The sequence below is a fragment of the Raphanus sativus genome, chromosome 4 (genome assembly GCF_000801105.2).
Source record: "Raphanus sativus cultivar WK10039 chromosome 4, ASM80110v3, whole genome shotgun sequence".
NCBI lineage: Eukaryota > Viridiplantae > Streptophyta > Magnoliopsida > Brassicales > Brassicaceae > Raphanus > Raphanus sativus.
This window is the reverse complement of record NC_079514.1, coordinates 8,521,155-8,545,759: the sequence shown is the minus strand read 5'-3', so window position 1 is coordinate 8,545,759 and position 24,605 is coordinate 8,521,155. Positions and strand designations below refer to the sequence as shown.

Sequence of the window (24,605 nt, the reverse complement as noted above, 5' to 3'; positions counted from 1 at the left end):
TAAAATGTCAACAATATAAAATAACGGAGGGTGTAATAAGTAGTAGTAATATATTTGAAATAATTTTTTGAAAGTAAAAAATGAGAGAAATAAAAATACATAAATACAAACTCATTCTGAATCTGCCTTATTTTGAGGGGGAAAAAATCATTGGGGAGATGCCCTAAGACTCCAAATGGATTCCAACGATATTCATTCATTTATCTCAGCATTGAAAAACGTCCCCATTCTCAATATATTGTCACCACATTTGACTTATATGATGGAGAAATATTCAACATTGATTTATTCAAGCAAAATTGTCAGCCCTTATCGTCATGCAAGTTGAACACTGGGCTGCGTGAATGATAATGGAGTTGGATAGAATTATAACCTCTATCGTCAAGCAAGTTGAACACACACACACATATAGAAAAAAAAAAGTTGAACACATATAGACTACTGAGCGTCGGTCTCCGAACATATACGTATCAGTATCAGCGACACTACACCTCTACTATCATCTTCATGCATGACCTATGATCGTTTTCCTTTATAGCATGTTCGTTAGGAGTTACTACTCTTTTTCTCATCTTTTGATTGTAAGAGTTACAAACGATGTCTCATTTGGAGAGAAAGGAAAAGATGAATAAAGATTTTTTTAAAAAAGTATCAGCGACACTAAAAAATAGCCATGCACGTTCGTTCGAGTTACGTAATACTATATTACTAGTATTTATCAAAGTATGCATTTATCAAACTATGCATTTGTGGAACTGGAAGTCAACAATTATTTTTATCAAGATAAAGCTCATATCCGTGTGGCCGGGTTCAAACCCCACCGGCCACACGGATATAAGCTATTGCTTTCGACTCATTTGAATACCTAGGAGAGGGTCTATCCGTGAGCTGTACCTCTACCCGGAGTTAGGCTTGTGTCATTATTGATCCGGATTTAACCTTTTTTCAGTTCGAAAAAAAAGATAAAGCTTAGCCAAATTTATGTCTAGCGTAAAAATATCTTACGTAAATATTATAATTTTTTTGCGATACAGTGTCCAACTACGAATCCAGCCCTTCAAATCGAAGATATGGAACTGGTATTAAACAGAGGGGAATATTTATTATTTTTTGTAATGTTAATATAGAGTATTTTTTTTCTTTTTGGTTTGACAAATATATATTTGTCTCGTAACTCTCGTTTATAATTCTTAATATATACCCAAATATGGTTAAAACGGATTATCAGTCTATGTTTCTTTTTTTTTTTGAAAATATTTTCAGTCTATGTTTCGCGTAGCCTAAGTTTATAATCATAGATTCATAGATTGTAATCCGGTGGATTGAATCCAGTGGTTTACGAGGCTTACAATTCATATACCATCAAAACTTATCGAGTTAAATCCGACATAAATTAGAAAATGTATAAATAGGTACTAGACCTCTAAACCAAAATATCATAAATTAGAATTATCTAAATCAAATCTGAACAGGTGTCTGCATGTTTCTAGTATTCGATTTTTAAACTTTAAACATTATATAGACCAAATTTTTAAAAAAATCAAAATAAAACCTATTTTTCATATTAAAAAAAAAACTAAAAAGCTAATAATTTACAAAAAAAGTATCAGTCTCATTAAAAACCTTTAATATTTTCCGTTTAAGCGTTATTACTGACAGAACTCTCAGAAGTCAGAACCAACGAACCAACCAACCTCTCATGTTTATATAACAAAAAATAAAGTCACCTGTATATTCTCATTCACGGATAATGTTTCTCACTGAATTTCTCTTAGTAATGAAAATTACAGGTCCACTAAACATCGGTGTAATGATAGATAGGCTAACATTGAAGAGTCACGCGTGGTTAGAGAGAGAGAGAGAGAGAGAGAGAGAGAGAGAGAGAGAGAGAGAGAGAGAGAGAGAGAGAGAGAGAGAGAGAGAGAGAGAGAGAGAGAGAGAGAGAGAGAGAGAGAGAGAGAGAGAGAGAGAGAGAGAGAGAGAGAGAGAGAGAGAGAGAGAGAGAGTCACATTCACATGCCTACCCCCAACACCACATGGGGAATGGTCCCTCTCACTTTCAGTCACACACTTTGCTAAATAAATAAATATAGGTAGAATTATACATGAAGATTAGCTTTTGTGAAATGAAACATTGATAACGATAATGACTGTGCATTGGCCATGAATGCATGAAGCAGACCAAGAAGGTTATCCTCCCAAATTGGTTACGGTTAAACCGGAAACACGGAACCGAACCGTTCTCCCTTCTAGTCGTTAATTACGATATCATCCTCTCACCCGCGTCCTTTAGCGAATTAGCGTTTACCTAACGTCAGCTCCAAGTCATCGACACCAACATCGTGAATCTTCTCACCTTCCCACGGCTTCACCGAAACGTCTCCCCCGCCAACGCAAACGCTATTTTTGACGAGGTTAAAAGTTGGCGACGGCGGACATGTCTGAGAAACAGTCACCGGCTGAAAACGGGTCCATCGACAAGAATCAACCAAGGAGACATCTGACTCGTCGCATTCAGGAATCGATGTGTAGTGGTGGTGGAGACGCCGTGTTGGGCTTGAAGGAGCTGAGACTGGGAAGTTGCTGATCTGTGGCCTTGGTAGTCTCGGATGTGATGAGCCTCTAGGAGATGAAACTGGAGGTGTGACAGGGGCACTATTGGAAATTCGTAGAGGGGCTAGGTTTCCGGAGTAAGCTAGGTTTTGGAGATAAGGGATGAGATACGTTGAGGATTGATTCGGGTCAAACCGGGTCGGGCTTGGGTAAGATGAGGAGGCTGGGCTCGTTTGGTACGACGGAATTGGGCTTTGAAAAGCCGATGAATGAGGACTGAGCTGGATTGACGAACACGCGCTCACGCGCGGCGGTGATGTTTCTGTTGGTCGGGAACCCTGTCGGAAAAAGAAAGAGTTTAACTCATTGTCCGAAAATTATGAAATTTAGAATTTAAGATTTTACCCCCAAAATAAGAAAATATTATGAAATTTAGGAAAGTGAAGTTCGAACCTTTCGGTAAGTGGTGCCGTCTTCGTGGACGATCCAACCAGCTTCGAAGCAAAGAGCTTTGAGTACTTCATTGTTGTCACAATGCTTAGGGAGTTTGTAGTTTCCTTGAGATCTGAGTCCGGTGAATATTTTTGCTGCTATGGCTCTTCTTCGTCTCTCTCTCTTTTTGTTGTTCTCCCTCTCCTTCCAAGTCGGCATCCTCCCCGTCGCTCCTGCTCCTCCTGCCGCCGTGGATCCTCCTCCTCCTGATGCTGTCATTCTCTGTTTCTTCTTTCTCTCTCTCTCTCTCTCAGTTTATTTACTTCACACTTTTTCTGAGTTTTTGTTTGTGCTGTGTAATTCTCGAGGAGCGAGAAACGATAAAAGAGTTTTTCCCTTCACGTGGAGAAAACAGAGGCAAGAGTTATGAGCTTTTGTTATTGTTTTTGGATTTTTTTTTCTATACATTGTAATAACTGTAATCTATATATATAAAGTAGGCTTATATGGCCTCTCCTGCGTCCACGTCAGATGGGGAGATGGGGCAAACAACGACACGTGGCATCATTTAATCTCTTCTGCGAAATTCTTCCAACCATTGTTCTTTCGGTCTGATGTGGGCTTCCGTTCCGTAAAACCTTTGGGCCCGCATTATTAAGATCTTTAGACGGAATGAAACCCTTCAGAAATATTTGGGAATTAAGGTTTGGGTACGTCTTCTTCAGCCCCTTCTCCGTCGTTAACTTTTTGGTTCTTCCCCGTCGATTCGCTCTCTGTAACGTAAGAACCTTTACTACTATCTTCACATAACTACGAAATTCCCATCCTTAATCCCAAACACATCATTCAAGTAATCGCTTTGGTTTCCACAGTTAACGCCTCAGCCTCCATCTATAAATAGCGGTTCCTGTATGCGAGGATGAGCACAGCTCAAACGACTTCCAGAATCTTTCAATTTCCAAACTTTTTGTCAATAGCAAACAGGTTGAATGGCGCCTTCCTACATGCTCCTTACCGATCTCAGAGCCGATGCTCCCACACTGCGGAGGTTTGGCTGTTGAGGTCTTGAGAGGCCAGAAATATCAACAAAAAAAAATTGCTGCTGAGTGTTGACATTCATCGATGAGAATGTAATCACTGTTGTTTTAAGTTTTTTTTTTTTCATTTACGCATCTCTGAACACAAGTTCAGGGAACATCCCACCGAGGGATCCGTCTACACTTCAAGCGGATTCGATGTGGTGTGAAGCAACCCCAAATTCCGGTTATCTGATACGCCCTTCTCCGTACGTTTCAATGAAGGGACCGAGCTGGAGAAGCTGACAGCATATGTTAAGAACATACCAACTGAGTTTTTCCGTTTCGACCATACAACCAATTGCTTGAGCTAGCAAATACTGTAAAGCAACTCCCAGGTATTTGACTCCTTTTTGCTATTAAAATTGAGTTTCTGCAAATTCTTCATTCAACCTAAAGTTCCTGAGGAAGACAATGATCCTGACGATAGGTATGTCCATCCCCAAACATTATTGTATAAGATAACTCTCAGACTCTTCACTCCTGCTGTTAACTCTTTGAGTGTTTTGTATACGTTCTTGCAGAAGATAACTGAAAGATGGACAACACTGTGAGCAATAAGCAAGAAGCACCACCGCCTCTTCCTCCAGGGATCTATGAGGTACCGGGAGAGCCTGCGGTTGTTATCAACGGAGTCCCTGATAAGCCTCAAAAAGATTCCATGATTGCCAAAGACGAATCAAAACCATCGAGTGTCACCACTATAGGATCCTGCGAATGGCTTGAAGGTAGAGAAGTTCGCAAGTTTTTCTTGGGTTAGTACTATTCAGGTCCGGTGACGAAGTTCGACAAAAGTACTGGGTGGTACATGCTCGAGTATGAAGATGGAGAATCTGAAGAACTGGACTGGTCTGAGTTAGAAGAAGTGCTTCTACCTATGGATGTTACTGTACCACTGAGATCAATCTCCTTATGGGTCATCAAGAATCGTCAGACGCAGGCTCAAGCTTATGGATGCATGGTGAAGCGCTAGACCAAGAACTCCAACACTAATGGGTCTTACTCCAACACTTTTAACAGTCTTTTGAACATTTCCTCAGTTGAATATTTTTATATTCAAAACTGAATATATTGGCAATTAAATAATCATTCCAAGATGTTGATCCACATCAATTGAGTTTTGTTTGTTGGCACGTCTCTTTATTGGTTTCGCTGTAATTATCAGACATCTGTTATTTATTTAGATGTGATACTTTCAGACCCTTATGTTATGTGTATAAATTAAGCAAAGCCACTACTTACAGAAACTGCCGATTATAAGAACCATATTGGCCATGGCACGACTATGACACATGGTCGTCTGTACCTTCTTTTTCATCTTCAGTTCTCTTTGCTTTTTTTTCTTTGTTTGATCAACAGTTCTCTTTACTTTTTTGTTCAGGTCTAGGATCTAAATCTGTCGACTGTTTATTCTGTTTATTATGTAGATCAACCAGTAAAGAGAAAATCATCTAGAATGTTGTCATGGTTCACTGGTGAAGTTGTTGATGCAGATAACCTTGAGTTGGACGATGATGATGATGAAACAGGGAGGGGAGGATGATGAGGTGGAGGAAAAGGACAATGACGAAGAGGATTGGAAAGGAAAGAAGAGAAGAAAAAGGTACTCTGTGGTTATAACGGTTTTTCATAAAACTCAAACCTCGGAAACTGATACAGGTCCCTTCGTTTTCTTGCAGTCATCAGCTGGGCAGAAGGTTTTAACAATCACTCAGTCTAGAACTTATGTTCTATTTCTTCAGTCTAGACCAATAGTCTGGAAGTAGTCAACTTGCGGAAGGTCAACAAAGTAAGAGGCCACTGAACACTGAAGTGTAAGCAGCTGTGAGTAAACTTTTTCTGCGACAAAGATCTTATTTGTGAAGAAGAGTCAGGTCTTTGTGTTTCTTAAGTTGCGGAGTCATGGTCTGGTTTAATATGATGTAACAAGTTTTAAATGGTGGTTTGCAGAAAAATGGTTATCTGGTTGGTTTGTGTCTGATTTTTAATTTGTAATGTGTTTCTGATCATGAACTACTTTGAGCAAATAGTATTTGTCGTTTTGTTCACAGTTTATATTTCTGAGTTTCTTCTATTTTTGGCCTTTGTCTGCATAAGGTAAATATATTCTTAAGGTTCTTTCGGTTTGTTTAGAAAAAGAATTTACTTATGTGTCCACTAACAATTCAGGATTCACAACCAGTAACCTCAATTGAATGTTATGAAGACATTTTATATTTATGATAAATTACATAAATTTCACTAATCAACCTTTTATTTTATATAATGCATGCATTATATTTAAAGACCAACTAACTTAAAGTTTTAGAAACACAACGATGTTAAAAAGAGGTTTTCTGAAAAAAAGGAAAGAACGTAAACGACGGTGTACTCGGTTATTTAGTTTCACTCTATTATTAATTTAAAATAGTTTTCAGAATATAAAAATATCTCTTTCAAAAAGAGAAAGTTTAATTAACAAAATAAACAAAAATTAAACACTGAAAGTTCAAAATCATATATGTTAAAAAGAAAATTAATAAAAATAATCTCTAATATATAAAAGGGATTCAATTCAAAGTTTCTTAAGCAATAAGAAAGACTAATTAAGAGATTTAGTAGTCAAATTAACAACATAACTTTTTGTACTATTAAGTTAAATTAAATTGATAATGCCAAAAAGTTAAATTAAAACTGATTTGTAGAAAGTAAGTAACTTTCATCTATGGTGTAAAATTAAGTTAAAAGATGTAGTATAATTTTAATTTAGTGAAAAGTTTAGTTAATAAAAATAATTTAATTAAATATGATAGAAGCCAAAAAATACATAAAACTGAAGAATAAACAGAAAAAAGATAGAAGTGAATTTTTAATATCGTTTTCCACCTTTCATCAAGTGAACGACAATCCACTTACATATTTACATGATACATCTACTTATTGATAAGATGTTTCTTTGTTGGTAATGTTCAAACTCACTATATCAAGAGTATTTCGAGAAAAAAAAAACACCAATTAAACACTTTATCATCTCTAATTAGCTGTGGAAGATTTTTATCTCAATGCCATGTACTTATATTTGCATACATGCACTGTATTTATCTATGCTCTCATATTTGCGGCTATACTTTTCTTTTTTGATGCATTGATCAATGGTTTCATACAAACATAAGCTATCCCATATGTAGGGAAAGTAATATATGATTCAGCATATTATGATTTTTAAGGGGATTCTTTATATTCCAATTTTCAGTTTCATTTACATACTGTTTTGGATTTTTCGTTTTAATTTTCAAATAAAATATATAAATGGTTTTCCTCATTTTCTAATATGTGTCATTGCCAGAGTTGGTTTCTTACCAAAAATCAAATAAAAAGCATATATGAACAAAACTTTATTACACGCGTTTAAATTCAGATTAGTCTCTAAAAGAAAATTTCAAATATTGTTCTTTCTATATACTGTCTACATGGTACTTAACAATTTAAGTATGTTCTCTAAATAAAACATCAACTTTATTTTATGTTTGAATTCACACTAAATTAGTTTTTTGTGATTATCAACTTTTTATTCTATGCTTATTGAATCAATTAGTGATAGTCACTTATTCTATTCTACTTTGAACTAAACAGCTATAAAAAAGGAATACACTATGGTCGCTAACTAATATAAAATAGATATAAAAAATATCATTTTCTCAACATTCATATTTTTGAACATAAGAACCCGGCGCGTAGCGCCGGAATGCCACTAGTTAATTGATAAAAACAGGTGCGTACACATTTGATATCGTTACGTTATTAGCCTATTAGGCTACGATAATTTTTAAATTTTATTTTGTTGCAACTACTTTTGGCTTGTTAAGGAAAAATGGTGAAAAAGAGGAGGTGAATCTATGACCTCACTTAACTTACTGTTTAAAAGCTTTAACAAGTTTATGTTCGGTTCCTTTTACCCCCAAAAGAAAAGTTGATGTTCGGTGGAAAAGCGATAAATCTTGACTTTGGTTTTTCACCGTAAGATTAGAATCTGTGAGGTCAAATCCAACGGATGTATACGTGAGTGCACGGTCGAGAGCATGTGTCAAGCTGCAGAAGAAAAGAAAAGATGCCTTATGGGTATCTCTCCGTTAAATGTGGTTTATGTCTCATGACGATGTTAAGTTTAAACGGTTCAGATCTAGTGGTCCCCAACACAGCACCTCCCGCTCCAGTCAGGTCAACATTGGAATCACGTATGTAATATACTCAGAGTTTGTGGGCCCTGTTTTGCTTCGCACGTGCGACACAAAACCTATAACCCATAGGCTTTGCTCGAGCCGAAGCCATGGGCCCATAATAATATCGAGCCCTACGATGCACGTGACTGCGGGAATCACATTTTTGTGGTACTGTACAGTATTCCTGATGATTTTTTCTACCACCATGGTATTTTTATAGTTCTCTGCGTTCCTTCGAGCAGTAGAGCTTTAAATGAAACTAGAAAGAAACTGGAAAGAAGACAACGAAAATCAGTTTTTTTTTATGGCGTCTTCTTGGAGAGAAAACACACCAAATTTGATGTTATATTGGTCGATTGGAGTTGTCTTTAGAACTTCTTGAGTCTCGACTTCAATTTATACTACATTATTTTTACTACAAAAAAGTTTATCTCCATTATATTTTATTTTTAAATGAAAAATTGAATGATAAACAAAAATATGTAGATTATTCTATTTACTCTATTTTTGAATTGGAAATGAAATATAGTTAAAGTAGATGTTACTGCAAATTAAAATCTAAATAAAAAACAAAGTTAGAAATGTTTAATATATATCATCTGTCTTCGACCGCTCCCATTATCCCTTTTTTTTTGCTCCTATTCATTTTTACTTCTTCACGAATTATTTCCTCATATGTACCATTTTCCGTTGTTCTAAGGGCATCTCCAACCCTACTCCATTTTCTACTCCAAGCATTATTTTGGAGTAAAATTCTTTCCAACCCTACTCCATTTTCAACTCCAAAATGGAGTAATGGCTAGGGTTACTCCATTTATAGAGCAATCTTACCCATTACTCTATTTTGGAGTTGAACTTTTTTTATTTATAAAATGGTTTTTTAAATTTTTATTGTTCTTATTTTTTACTTAAATAACATTTTTAAATGATACAAGAACATGAAAAATAAGTTAATTTCATTATTTAATAATTTGACATAAAATGCATAACACAAGTAAATAACAAAAATAATATAAAATAAAAATAACATAAAATAAGTGATTTAATCCGATTTCAAAAAAAAAGTTATTCGATTTAGGAATATCAAAGATAAAAAAACTCATTTTTTTCATTATGAAATGCATTAATTGATCATTTGTGGGAAAATATTCTAATGCTGATTATTGAACCAACTTATAAATTATATTTTATTCTATTTTTATGATTTTTTGTACCTTCTAATAATAAATATTTAATTTAAATAAATTATATTTTAAAGTATTTTTGCAAACATAAAATAGTTGAGGTCAATTAGTAAATTTTTATAAGTATAAGATATTATTAACAATTATTAATTATTTTTGAAGTAAGAAATGAAGTAATATATTAGAGTAAAACATCACTCCATTTTGGAGTTGCACTATTTTAAATTAAAATTTGGAGTAGATGCTATAAGTCACGTTGCTACCGCAGTTTAGATCTAACGGTTCTTTGTACTGAATATGTTCCTTTTTCTTGCCTCATCTGCTTCTCCTTCTCGTTGTGGATGAAATAGTTCACATAGTCTGTACCGATGTCAGGTCTCTTCTGAAAGTGAAGGTTTAGTGCTTTTTGTTTGATTTTATTTTGACCTCGGTGACGCGTGTCTTAAGGTCTGTCAGTCAAGACAAGCTATCAAAAGGCCTCATAGGATGCTTTGGTTCTAAGATAGGAAATTATGATATGAGTTCACCGCTGTGGATGCGGAAGAGTCGATTAGTTGTAGGTTTTGTCAACCATGACTCTCCTTCTCGGTGACGTCGCGTGCTGAGCCGACTAACTTTCAAAGGCACTGATCTAGGGCTGCCTCGTGTCCACTTCTCCAATTGGCTTTCTCTGTCTCTTGGTGTAGAATGACGTGTGGCAATCCTTCGAGGCTCTTTTTCCAAATAATGCTCGGTTAGTTTTGCATGGTCTCGGCCTCCGGTGTTGATGTCGGTTCGTGTTGGCTGCAGCTTGGACGATCCTCCGTGAGCTGTTCTTGGTTGAACCAAATCATAAAAAGCATAGCATTGATTATGTCAATTTCTTCCGACAAAGAAAAAAAAGATTATGCCAATTTCTATCGGATCATGTCTCTCATTTTCAATGTGGTTTTCTTTTTGTGACAAGCGACTTTGACCATTTTTGCCGAGTTTTCTGGTTAATGGTGGTTTCTATTTATAATGATAATCCCAATATAGATTAGTTTAGGTTTATGTTTAGTTTTTGAGTTGTATTTTATTTCTTCGGCTTCTAGCCTCTCTTTACTTGTCTCAAGTTTGAAAATGGTAATATTAACATTTTTACCAAAAAACATGCATGGATAGTATATTTAGATTCCCCTACATTTCATACTAGAGTGACAAAATTTCAAAAATAACATTTACGCAATCAGCAAAATACAACATAAAAATTAGAGGTGGGCAATTTGGTTATTTTATCGGTTCAGGTTTGATTCGGTTTGGTTAATTCGATTTTAATTTTTTTTCCAGTTGAAGTAAACCATAATTAGTTCGGTTTGAATCGGTTTTAGTTCGGTTTGTATTCAGTTCGGTTTGTATTTCAGTTCAGGTTAATCGGATTGTCTTAATTTAGTTCTTCTAAGAAAAATTATGTTTTGAAACATCAATGCATCGTCATGAAATCACCATGTTGGTAACAATAAAAAATAAATTATGTGAACTAAATCCAATATAGAACTAAATCAATAATTTCTTTGTGTTTAAACGTAAAATCAAATATTAAAATGAAAAATCTACTTATTTTAAATTATTATCTTTGAACATAATATAAATATTATAGACAGTAGGAGTGGCACTTCGTTTATTTTATGGATTTGGTTTCGGTTCGGTTCCATTTGGTTAATTTGTATCTAAAATTTCTCGAACTGCAATAAACCATAACTAGTTTGGTTAGGTTTTGATTTGGTTCGGTTGGTTCAGTTTGACTCGGTTCGGTTCGTTTTTTTTTGCCATCCCTAATAAAAATACGGATAAAATGTGCAACACATAATCCTGGTACTCATCTAGACATAATTGATAAACCCAAAATCGGGAGGATGGCTTTGGCCGGATGTTGAATATGAATCGAGAAGGCGAAGGCACTTCTGGAACTAGGATGGATTGATAGGATCGTCAAGAGGTATGGAATGACTCTTGATATACCAACGATCTAAGGCTAACCACCAAAGAACGAATGAATGTGTTGGCTAACCACCAAACAACATACAAAGATGATTGGCTGACCACCAAATCAATAAGCCGGTTCACACCGATGAACTAGCTAAGAACTCTTTCTCACACTCAGAGAATAGAAACAAAACTTAAAACCAAAAATGATCTGATTTTTATTCATGAAATGGATTACATATTTATAGTAAAATGAGTCAAAGAAAAACATAAATAGTTGTGGAAAACTAGAAGCATATAAAACACAAACAAAGATTAAGACTTTTTATGGAAAACCGAAATGTGGACTATGACTTTTGACTAGAGTTTGAATGCCTCTTTCCAAGGCACGACTTTGACTCCTTTTGTTGATATTTCTTGATGTAAATGGGCAGGAGACTATCAGGAAAGGCCTGGTCAAATTTGGTGTAAAACGGACCTAGATCGAATTTGTTATGAATTTTTCGGTGGGCCGAAAAAAGCTCATTTCGCCCAGCAGCTAAACCAGCTCCTTTTTCAGTGTCACTTAACTCATTCAGCTCTAAGTTAGTGTCACTTAGCTCATCCAGCTTCATAGTAGTGTCGCTTATCTCACTCAGCTTATCTAGCTCCAAAGTAGTGTCACGATCTGATAGAAAAATCTCGATTGGATCAAGCTGGTCGACATGATCACCACCATGGGCCGTGTCTATAAACCAAAAAGAACGGTTCTCGATTTTGGTTCTATCAATAATAATACAGAAAAATCGTCCACTAGCGATGTTCGAATCCTTGATGTTATTCAGAATGCCCCTGAATAGGTCTATTGTCAATTCCTCTTCTTCTCACTCTCATATGCCAATTTTCTTTTGACCAGATGTACAATGATGGATAACTGAGTGACCAAAGTGATGTAGTAATTGGGCTTCTAACAGCTAAGCCCATATATATGTTGTGAACAGCCTGTAATAAAGTCCTATAAAACGAGCACCAAAAACTAACATGAGATCGCGTTAAATCTAGTAATAGCGAGCAACATCTGTAAACCGCTTACATTGACTAAGCTATTGAACTCAACGGTTTTGAAGGCATTCTTGGATAACGAATTGGCTAAATACATGCAAGTGGTTTCGTTCATGACGTAAGAAACACTATTGGTGTAAATCTTCTCTCGAGTTGAATGGCCATGGTGTGTTCCCTATAGCCAGTGCCGGTCTAACATTTTATATTGTCCTAATCCAACTTTTAAATTATGCCCTTCATTTTTATCCAAAATTACAAACACTAATATAAATATAACTAAAGTTTTCATAAAACAATCAAATCACATCAAATTTATATAGAGAAACAGTAAACAAACTAAAAATATAATTGCATTCTTCTTGAAAAAACCACTTACTAATTTAATAAATCTTTAATCATATCAGTTTTAATTAATCTATTTAATCTCATGTGTAACATAGTAAACCACAAATAAATAAATGTTTTAGCTATTATAATCGATATTAGAATAGTTAGCATACACATTAAGCAATTTATGTGTTTGATAACAATCTTCCATTTTTCAACAAAAAGTACTTTACTAGGCTTTGTAATTTTTTGATATTGATTCTCATAAAAATTTTAGTCTTCTAAACATATTATCATCAATTATTTTTTAATGCATATCATTTTGAAGTTTTTCTTTTTTTTCCTTGAACTTATCATTTTGAAGTTTTCAAGTTTAAAAATTATGATTTCAAATTATTATAACTAAAAATGTTAGTATTATATTAAGTAAAAAGCATATCAATTTTTTTTATTTATAAACATTAATAAGAAAGCTGACAAAAAAAAACATTAATAAGAAAATAAATTTGAAATATGCCTTTTTAAATCGGATGCCCCAATCGATGGCTTGGGTGGCTTCCCCTCTGGGCCGGCCCTGCCTATAGCTAGTTTGAGGTACTGGTACCGCTTAATGCAGTGGTTAACTATAAACTATCTCCGTTAAAGTTAGTAAACCCTGCGATTTCGTAGCCATACCAAACGAATATTAAAAATAAAAGTCCAGCTGTCCAGGAGCTCTCACAAATTCAATGTAAAAATAGTATATTAAAATATATATTATTGTTGTCCAAAAAAAAATATTATTGTCCCTAAAAGGCTGAAAGAGAGAACTTGTTTTTGATCAAAAAAAAAAAAAAGAGAGAGAACTTGTTTTGAGCCAACATTCTAGTTTATATCTCCTTACCTAAATGGCAAATTCAAGGTGCATAGCTGCGAAATAAAATGTTGCTACTTGCTGTTTTACGCTCTGAATGCCTGTCTGTGTGTAGCATTAAAATTATCGAAAATTCGTTCCTGTCACCATATCTAAAATCAACAGTAGCCAAAGTAACAAAACCTAAACATTGTTGTGTATCTGTCTTCAGTTTACACTTTACACATTATTTTTTGGTTCATATCAGTTATCGTGTACATCATACTAGATGAAAAAGGTACAGATTGGGTAAACTAGTAAAAGATAAGGTACAAATTCTACAAAAAAAATAGGTAAACTATTAAATGATTAGTTAAATAGCTTCGTTGTTAGTTATGGTTTTCACGCATACTTTTGGCAGTGTTTGGAAGATCTAAATTTGAATCTCTAGGATGGATTAAAGAAAAAAAGGATGGAATTCGCAAATTCATACATGTTTTTTGCTTCCCCTTTGTGGTATAGTCCGGAAAGATTTCGCATGAGCCTAGTGAATCCCACTAAGGGAACTGATAGCAGAAATATAACTTTGCCTATTTATTGCAATTGACATTAACTGGAAACGTACGTTCTTCTGTATTTTTGAGAATCCATTCGTTGGTTATTTCTGGGTGATTCCTATTTATGCAAGAAATCAAAGGAGGCTTTTTTACCAAAAAAAAAGAAATCAAGGAGGTCAAGCTGTATAAGAGACCAATAAAACTTCTACGGATTAAAGTTTAATGTTTCATTTTAAATGCAGTATGTGTCTGATCTTCCATATGGATTCAGCGATTGGTAAGCTGAAGTCCTGGGGGAATCCTAGCATGCTCACACTGATGAACTTTGTGCAATACCAGTGATAAGATCGATGGAAGACCTAATAAAAACCAAAGCATCACCTGCCGTTTTATTAGTTTTGTCTTCGTGTTCTCAGATCTGGTCTTCTTATAGTGACTAATTTACTCCTGGTTAGTTGACTGCAGTGATATATAGAAAGCTTCTAACACATCAGTTATCAAGATGTATGAAAAAAATCAGTTATCAAGATGTATGAAAAAAGGAAAGAATAAAAAATATTAGGAGTAATTAGAAGCTTAGATATACGGATTCATCACCGGACTTGGTGTCAAACTTTCAAAACAGCACGATTCATAATCAAACTACACGTGAAATGCGCACATGCATGCCACATCGTCAACTGGGATCATTAACTAATGACGGTTATGAATTTAAATCACCTTCGTAATTAACCGAAAATACGGCTCGGTTTTGTTAGTTGCAAATCAACTAGGCACTAGCAGTGGTAAGTCGCAACACAAGATTTCAAATGGGTCAGTTACTTTCCCATTTAACGTCTACACATTAGGGAGAAACAATTAAAAATCCAAAGTGCGTTTAATGACAAAATATAATTATTACTCAATTATATACGATCTATATAAAAGAACTCAATAAGAAGCTCATAAAATCAACAGCCGAATATTTTCCGCATAGCCATATGTATTAATAATACAAACAAAACCAAAAAAATTCTAAATAATTAGTGAATTTGCTATTCTATGTACTTTCGTTTTAAAACACTATAACAAGCAATTCTCATTGTTTGCAAAAAAAAAAAAAAAAAATCATTTTCGTTGTTGGGTGGGTAGGTCAGGTGGCATTCAAATGGACAAACAGTGCATTTTTACGTGGCAACCCCGTCGCATGTGTGTTCTATCGTCAGTTAATTCCGGGATGAACGGACGGACCGGAAAATCAGTTGATCGCTTTAACCTCCGAATTTTCAGACAAAAAGCAAATAAATTAGCTTTCTCTTTGTAACTAAGAAGTTTCTGTTATCAAAAGTGTAAAGTAGCTAAAAAGTTCACCACCATCATAGCTAACTCCATTATTGTCTTACGAACGATACTCTTCGTCAGATCTCCAAATATATAACATTAGTATTCTTTACCCTAGCTCATTAGATTACATTAGTATTCTTTACCATAATACATGTAAAGCAAATTTCCAACGTGTATGCTTTACATGTATTATGGACCCTCTATGTCCATTTTATATCTCAGAGAAAATGTTCTTATATTTTCTGCTAAATACAGAAAATGTTCTATTTGAAAGAAAGAAAAAAAAAGTAATGTTTTCTAAAGTTTATAAAGGTAACAATTTGAATAATTCACGGGAGAGAAAAGGGGTGATTCGATAGACAAAGTTAATATAATAAGAGTGCTAAATTTATTAACACTTAACACGTATGGCTTCTCCTATTAAATGTGATAGTGCTTGCACGACCACTCAAAATGTGTCACGTCCAAACATAGTCATCAAACTTCACACAAAGGAACACATATGACATATGCATATATCGATCTTTTGATCTTAATTTTTTAAAAATTACAAAAGATCACATGGCATGCATATGTATGTCGATCTCATTCTTTTAAATGTAGATCACTTTTGTATGTGTTCTATGGTTTATACATTCAGACGTGTCCGTGGAAGAGAATGTTAAATATGAAATAGTAATGTTTATGAATTGTGCTAAATAAAGATCGAATCGGTCCAAAATATAGGTAGAGAGTTTACCACTTACCAGATTTTAACTACTTAAAACCTGAACTCTTATAATTTACTTTTTATTCCTTGGCGGGAGACAACACGCCAAATCTGAAATATCGAGGAAACATAACAACATTTAATAATGTTATTTTTTGTAGAAAAGAAAAAAATGATTACCTAAAATAAATGAATAATGCCTCGCCGACAAAATTTCATTCAATAACATTGACTTTCTCATTACCCCTTTTGATTTGAAACTCGTTCACTTTTTCTTCCTATAGAAACTTCTCTCCTGTCTTTGTCTCTTTTCTATCTCAAATGCAATAAATACAAGCATATGCATAACATCTTCTCTAACGCAAAAATGCACGCTAGCTATATTGTATACATCATCATACTCACCATCTTCGCCGCCTCCTTCGTTGCCGGAGAGAGATTCAAAGAGGCTCCAGAGTTCTTCAACTCACCGGACTGCCCCACCATCCAAACCGACGACGGTTTCGTATGTTCAGACAAAGCCGTTCACGTGGCAATGACCTTAGACACGGCTTACCTCCGTGGCTCGATGGCCGTGATCCTCTCCGTCCTCCAGCACTCTTCTTGTCCCCAAAACATTGTTTTCCACTTCGTCACTTCAAAACAAACCCACCGACTCCAAAACTACGTCGTTTCTTCTTTCCCATACTTGAAATTTAAGATCTACCCTTACGACGTAGCCGCCATCTCTGGCCTCATCTCCACCTCCATCAGATCAGCGCTCGACTCTCCGCTAAACTACGCGAGAAACTACCTCGCCGACATCCTCCCCACGTGCCTCTCACGTGTCGTGTACCTAGACTCAGATCTCATACTCGTCGACGACATCTCCAAGCTCTTCACCACTCACATCCCCGGCGACGTCGTCTTAGCCGCTCCTGAGTATTGCAACGCGAACTTCACCACGTACTTCACGCCGACTTTCTGGTCAAACCCTTCTCTCTCCATCACACTCTCTCTCAACCGTCGCCATTCACCGTGCTACTTCAACACTGGAGTGATGGTCATCGAGTTAAAGAAGTGGAGAGAAGGAGATTACACGAGGAAGATCATTGAGTGGATGGAGTTGCAGAAACGGATCAGAATCTACGAGTTGGGATCTTTACCGCCGTTTTTACTTGTCTTCGCCGGAAATATAGCTCCGGTAGATCACCGGTGGAACCAACACGGTCTAGGAGGAGACAACTTCAGAGGACTGTGCCGGGACTTGCATCCAGGTCCAGTGAGTTTGTTGCATTGGAGTGGGAAAGGGAAGCCTTGGGTAAGGTTGGACGGTGGTAGGCCTTGTCCGCTCGATGCGCTTTGGGCTCCTTATGATTTGTTAGAGCCACGGTTCGATCATCTCATCGAGAGTTAGATTAATTAGAGTCTTCTTTCTTTTCTAAAAATACATATTTTGACTGGATGTGAAGAGGAATACTCATACACTTGAATACAATAATAGGACGGATATGTAATTAGTTTGGTGGTAACTGGTAACTTACTGCCTGCTTCTAGCATAATACTTTCGATGCCTATACCGTAATAGTAGTTAACTGTGAATATATCTACCGAATGTACTACGGCGAGCCCAATAAGGATGCAATAATAAATAATAAATATGATAGCTTTTCTGCTTATGAACTTTCAATACATCTTGTTTTTTTACTACTAAATTTAAATTTATAATCCTCCATTATTATCAAAGTTAGTATTAAGCTCGAGATGTTATGCATCTTGGAAAATACTCCGTCTGTACCAATTTATGTGATGTTTTAGGTTATTGCACATAGATTAAGAAAACACATATTTTTATGTAGTTTATCTTGGTAACATAAAAATACATTAAATAAAACTATTTTAACCAATAATAAAAAGTACAGTATTTTATAATTGGTCATAAAATTCAAATCATATTAAATTCTACCTAGATTAGTGAGAACATCACTTAAAATGGGACAAAATAAAAATCCTAAAACACCACTTAAAATAGGACGGAAAGGGTATAAAGAAAAAAATGGCCAAAATTCAATATTCAGGCATATCACCGTATATATATTACTATACTTGGCTTAGCCGATCTTAACAAATTGCATTGGTTCTTATTGACAAGCAAAACAAACCTAAAACCCCTATTACTACATCTATTATATTAATTCTCCAGCATGACCTATTAATATTAGTTATGTCCAAATTAAAAAAAAAACCAGAAAACAATATATAACTGTATTTGTATATAAACTAAAGTGAATATGTACGTACACATATGTGAGTTTAGTGGTAAGTGGTAACTGCATAGAAATATAACTGTCTTATATAACTACCACTTACTAATATATTTTGTAACCTCCTTTATGATTCCAAAATTCTTTTTGACCGAATGTAGATTATAACTATCAATATTATTAAAGTTGAAGTATATTCTATTGACAAATTATAATGTGTAATATTCTTTGTTTGGTATAATATTACGTGTGTAATAATAATTTTTATATCATAATATCTAAAATCATCTCATGAAACGTTAATGAGAAACATATAATATTTTTATTTAATTACTATTTGATTACTAAACAAAATTATAACTATAGTTTATTTTATATATAAAAATTAATAACTATCAATACTATTAAAATTGAAGTATGTTCTATTGATATTAGATGAGTCTAATTAAGATAAATATTATTACTATATGTAATTGCTTATGCGTGTGTATATATAATTGTTTCTACCCATGCTGTTGTGATCTTCAAAACCGTTTTTATGTTCGAAAAAAGTACGGCCGGCTCTACGTGTGAGTTAGGTCTTCCGCATGTTCTTTAATACATTTTACGCTATAATTCGCACGTCAACTACTTTCTTCATTTTTGTTTGTAAGTTTAATCAACTAAAGTTATTTATTTTTAAAATATTCGAAGCCTAAAAATATATCTGTTCTTTTAAGGACGGATTATAAATTTGGTCCAACTATTTAAAAAATCAATTTACGGGTACGGATTATGAATATTTTATGCGGAGTGAGTGTAGGTTGGCGAGTTTTGGATCGCGACTGCCCGTCGACCCGCAAAATATTTAAAAATAAAAAGTAAAAAAGTAAATATCTTTTTTAGAAATACAGGAATTTGAAATAGTAATTTAAAATTTAAATCATGTATAAAAAATTTATTATAAAATATTTTTTATAATAACTAAATTAAATAATGATTTTTAATATATATATATTATATATATTATATATATATATATATATATATATATATATATATTACCCGCAGATAACCACAAACTTAAACGGAGCGGGTTCGAGTACAAAATTATCTGTTTGCAGGTTGTGCGGGTCAGATTTTTTGACCAAAAAAAATTGAAAATCCACGGGTTGGCGGGTCAGTGGAGTGAATTCGACCCGCAACCCAACTTTAACTATGCATATACTAGATCAATTTTTAAATTGCTATTATTTAACAAATATATTTTGATTAAGATCTATACAGAAATATGATTACAAAAAATATAAATATACTCAAAAAAACAAAAATATCAAAAATTTAATTTAAAACAAAAAATATATCCGTCCTTAAAGGGCGGACCAAAATCTAGTTTTAACATTTAATTTTCTAATCTGTAAGTCAAATACAGCGTCATTGAACATTGTTTTCGGATCAACATCCTTTGTGTAGAGTGTGTAAAATACAAACATAATGATGAGTCTGATTATCAAGCCGAACTAAAAGTGTATGTTTTCTTCCTAACTTTTTCTGTATTGTGTTTGTGAAGATAATTAAATAATCGGACATTTTTTAAGATGTTTCATCTCTTCGATAGCCTAAATGACATCTTAAAATGAATTACAATATTTATATATGTGAATGAAATTATAGTTTGATAGCTAATATTCAACTTATCGTGTATAAGTCATGCAAAATAAAATAATCTAGTACAATTATTGAATATGATTTAACAGATTGATTATAACGACCATATATTGTCATGATAGTTGCAGTTTTTTTGTTCGATTTCAACATACCTGAGCTGTCTAGTCAATAATACCACAATATTTCGATTGGATCATTGTGTACTTAATGTTGATCAAGTACACAATATACTATCCAGTATTTTGTGTAAAAAAATGAAACAAATTCGCCGGCCAAGTCTCGCGAGATTGTCGTGTAGTTGATCATTCACACATAAAAGTCAACAAGTCAGCGCGTTGTCGACTACTACACGAATTGTGATTAAACAAGGAAGCACACCTACATTGGCGAGTGGCGACCTGTATGGTCTTAGTCTATGAGCTCTAATATTTCTATAACTATGTATACAGAATATTAGCTGCGAATCGTCCATTTAGGGTCATCAACATAACTCACATAGACTTATACAGACACATAACAAGATTTTTACGTGATCTATAAATATATATATTGTATATATACGTGATACGTAAATGTTTCTGCATACTTAGTGATGTATCTCTCATATATAATATATGTGAAATTATAATTCATACTATTAGAAAACACTTGAATGATTAAATAAGCACATGCAAAATATATGTTTACGTAATCTTACAACAAGTGTAAAGAATTTACGCGTGGGTCAACTCAATGAGGATTGCGTCTGGATCTCCACGGATTATTATATGATAATGTGGTATACTCCTAATACCAATGATCAGGCATGTTAATTAGATTCTTTGCACAGGTCAACTCAGAAAGTTAATATAACATGTACATGAGCTGTAGATAGTATAAAATATTATGCTTAATCTATCGGAATATGTTAGTATTTAACAATCACAATATATCAAAAATATACTTCACAGAATGCCCAAAAGTTGAATATTTAATTAGCACCCCTTCCCCCTTATATATATATTTGCTACAAAGATGGGAACTAAAAAACTTAAAAGTTAAAACCTTGTTGTCACATATGCTGTCTCAGTTCCCATTTAGAATATAGATAAACAAAAACAAATTTGAAAAGGAGAAATTAGGTTTTCAACATACTCAGAACATTATTAGAACGAATTTCATCTTTCTTTAAAATTCGTTTCCACCTCGTTTTCGTACTCTATTATCAATTTTTATTTCCCTATCCCAAAGGTATATAGACAATTTTTTTGTTAATATTGCTCCTTGATCCAGTGGTTTGATTAAGGATTCAATTGCTTCTACACCCGGAGATCTAGAGTTCAAACCCAAAAATACCAAATTATTCAGATTATGGAAAAACAAGTTACATGAGATCTTCAACTTGGTGAAGAGCGTGTCATCGAACATGGATCTCATAGGACGGCTCAGAGTGGTGCAGTCAGATGTGTATTCTTACAGGGTGGTAGAATTGTCGACTGTAGAATCGTCTTTGTAATATTCTTATCGTTGTAATAACATAATTAATCGATAATAATCGATCCAGATGTTAAAAACAAAAATTGCTAGCATCATGTGTCTTGGATTTCAAGTATAGTTAAATAATGCATATTAATAAGATTTGCGGAGAAGAAAAATCTTATACATCCAAAACGCTCAAAAGTCAAGTTTTCTCATTATACATATATATATGATATGAGTGACATATTAGGCTTGTGGACAATATGCCAAAGATCAGCCTAACTAACTCTGACGAGACTAATCCGGTCGTAATAAAATTTGGCAGATGATTCTTTTTCACATCCTTTTTGGTCATATCGCACCGACGATTTTTTTTTGTTTGTTTTCTTGTACGACTACTAACAAGAATTTAGGAAAGAATCAAACATATTCTTCATTGAAGGCTTCGGCATACGAGATGGCCATATAACGGCTCATTGGACATTTGATATAAGCCCATGAAGCCTCACTATCGCGGACTAGAGGTGTGATAAAAGTTAAAACTAGCTAATGGTTAAGATTTGCCCATTGGTTGTCAGATACTAATGGCTTCAGTTCATCTTTCGGGATTCCTATATCGACGAGAACTTGTGACTTTCTCAATCAATTAATATAAAGTGAAAGCGCTTCCCATGTAAAAATGCTAAACTCCAACTGTCTTCCCACATCTTAGGATTGGTTTTGCATAATCACTCTATAATCATCAAATTACGTTGTATGATTTCGAAATGTTTAAAGTCCTTTTAAATAAAAAACCTTTGCCCTTATGAAACTTTGCAGAAGAAACCCGGAACCATCTATGTCCTTACTCTTCACGAATTTGGGAATTTTTTACACACAGACTCCTTGGTCAGAACTACTCGAATGTCTAGAAGAGACTCATACCGCTTCTTAAGAACACAACCACGGGACAAACAACTACCTTTCTGTTCAGGTATGTATTCCAATCTGCCATCAATCACATTTGGAGAGAACGACACTGACGCATGCACGGCGAGAAACCTCTGTCAAAATCTGTTCAAATCAGGTTCACTGATAAAAATGTCCGTAATAACTTCAATCTGACAAACTGGGAGACAGATATATCAGGACATGATGTCGAAGTGGCTTGAATACTATCCGAGAGAAGATCATACATTGGAAATATTTAATGGGTTTGAGTAATATATAAGTAACTTCGGTCACTTCATTTACTTCGGTCACTTCATTTACTTCCAATTGATTTTAAATTAAAACACAAAATTTATTATGATATCAGGGCGGATCTACACCTTAACCCACTAATCTAATCTGGAAAATAGTTTGATTATCTCAATAGCCGATGGTCCATATAAGGTTCAGATCCGCCGAATGTTAGATATAAAGCATTGTCTCATAAGGGATATGATGGATTATTTGAGATTAATGGTTATGCGTACCATTATCTCGAGGAAGGGTATTGGAGAGAAAATTCCACGTTAGAAATATGCTAAAGACTTAAGTAATAATCAAGTATTTGAGTCATTCCACTTAATTTAATTGGTTTTAAGTTGAAAGTCCACAAAACTTATCAATGATATCAGAGTGCACCCACACCCTAACTCATTAATTTGGCTCGAAAGGTGGCCCGATCATCCATTAACTGATGGCCCATAAAAGGTTTAGTTCCACTGAGATTGCTAGAAAATAAAGCATTGTTATGGTAGGAGTACGATGAATTCTACGAGATTAATGCAAACTCCTTGCAACTTTAATTGAGAAAAAAATCAACAACGGCCATCCTCCCTAGATATTATATGTTCTAAACTGAGTTCTACTGTTCACCTACAACCCAACCTAATCTTACATGTTAGGCTTCGCTTCCCGGTAGTACTTCTGTTCTTTTTCTGTTTGAGGCAAAGGCGAGTTCTTTATATTGTATACGGTCAAGCTGGCTTTGCTGGTGCATCAAGCATATCGGCATATTGTTTGTTCGGTGTGGGGGCTTTGACCGCCCGCCTATCAATCAAAGAGGCAGAGAGTAAACATAAACTCATCCGAGCATTCGCGAGAATATATATATTAAAGAATTAAATTTCACTACAAAATTATAAAGAATTTTCAATAATATGTAAGAATACAAAAACACTAGGGTTTAAGTCTCATCTTCCCGTGGAAAGTATATCTTAACTACGTATTATGTTTATGCTTCGATTGGTAGAGCTCAAAAGCTGTAAAAACAGTATGATGTAAAAATTGTATGCTGCAAAAGTTATATGTTTTTATTAAAGTTTTTAGTATAGTGATTCGTATAGCAATAATAGTAGTATACAATTTTAAAACTATCAAAAAATTAGTATATAATACATTTATTTTAAAATAATATATTAAATTATAATATATTTATTAATAATATATTTGTTATTAAAATAATGAATCTTATTTAATTATATAAATTAAATTTTAAATGTGAAAGATTAAATGCAAAACTATTTAAAGATATAAAATCATTCTGATATTATTAAATAAAATAAATAAATAATATACTTTATATATTAATTATATTATTTATTGCTAGAGAAGTAAATGATTAATATATAATATTATCATAAAATAATATATGATATATAATTTACTTATTTCTAAATAATATAGATATGTTTATTTATAATATATATTATGTTATGTTTTGTTATTCAAAATAGTGAATGATATGTATAGTTATATAAATTATATTATATTTTAATGTGAAATATTGTTATTTTAAAAAGTTAAAATATTTAATCGTAAATTTTGTTTAAAAAATATAAATTTATTTTTTATTATACACATTATAATTTTATATTATTAAACAAAAAAAATTATTTATATATGATTATTTTAAAATTTTATATATTCAAACTGTAAAAGCTCAACCAATTTTCCATATGGAAGTGTTGAGCAAAGAACATTTGGAAAGTATTAGCAACTTGCAGATGCTTTTTTAAATATTTTTTTGATAAATTTTGTTGAATAATAACGAACTTAATGTTTGTTCTAATGCTTTGCTAATCAAGCTCTTAGTGTTTGTTTTTATTCTGAAA

At 33.7% G+C, this 24,605-nt stretch overlaps 2 protein-coding genes and 1 long non-coding RNA gene across 4 annotated transcripts; 2 read left to right on the top strand and 1 right to left on the bottom strand.

Moving 5' to 3' along the window:
* Positions 1-1,748: 1,748 nt before the first annotated feature.
* On the bottom strand, positions 1,749-3,454 carry LOC108848340 (BES1/BZR1 homolog protein 1-like). Its single transcript, XM_018621675.2, has 2 exons — positions 3,007-3,454; positions 1,749-2,891 (listed from the first exon to the last, which is right to left on the bottom strand). Exons 1-2 carry the CDS (start codon positions 3,262-3,264, stop codon positions 2,298-2,300), a joined length of 852 nt encoding a protein of 283 aa, XP_018477177.2. The 5' UTR covers positions 3,265-3,454; the 3' UTR covers positions 1,749-2,297.
* A 42-nt stretch (positions 3,455-3,496) lies between these two features.
* On the top strand, positions 3,497-6,111 carry LOC108848341 (uncharacterized). 2 transcript variants are annotated; one of them, XR_008945243.1, is made up of 5 exons: positions 3,498-3,765; positions 3,858-4,491; positions 4,586-5,442; positions 5,555-5,664; positions 5,741-6,111. It is a non-coding gene; the product is annotated as an uncharacterized LOC108848341 (long non-coding RNA). The 2 variants fall into 2 exon arrangements; XR_001949049.2 differs by having other exon boundaries at positions 3,497-3,765; positions 4,586-5,664.
* A 10,342-nt stretch (positions 6,112-16,453) lies between these two features.
* Positions 16,454-17,833, top strand: LOC108849176 (probable galacturonosyltransferase-like 2). The gene has a single exon (XM_018622693.2). The coding sequence runs from the start codon at positions 16,518-16,520 to the stop codon at positions 17,571-17,573; it is 1,056 nt and encodes a 351-aa protein (XP_018478195.1). The 5' UTR covers positions 16,454-16,517; the 3' UTR covers positions 17,574-17,833.
* The last annotated feature ends 6,772 nt before the right edge of the window (positions 17,834-24,605 follow it).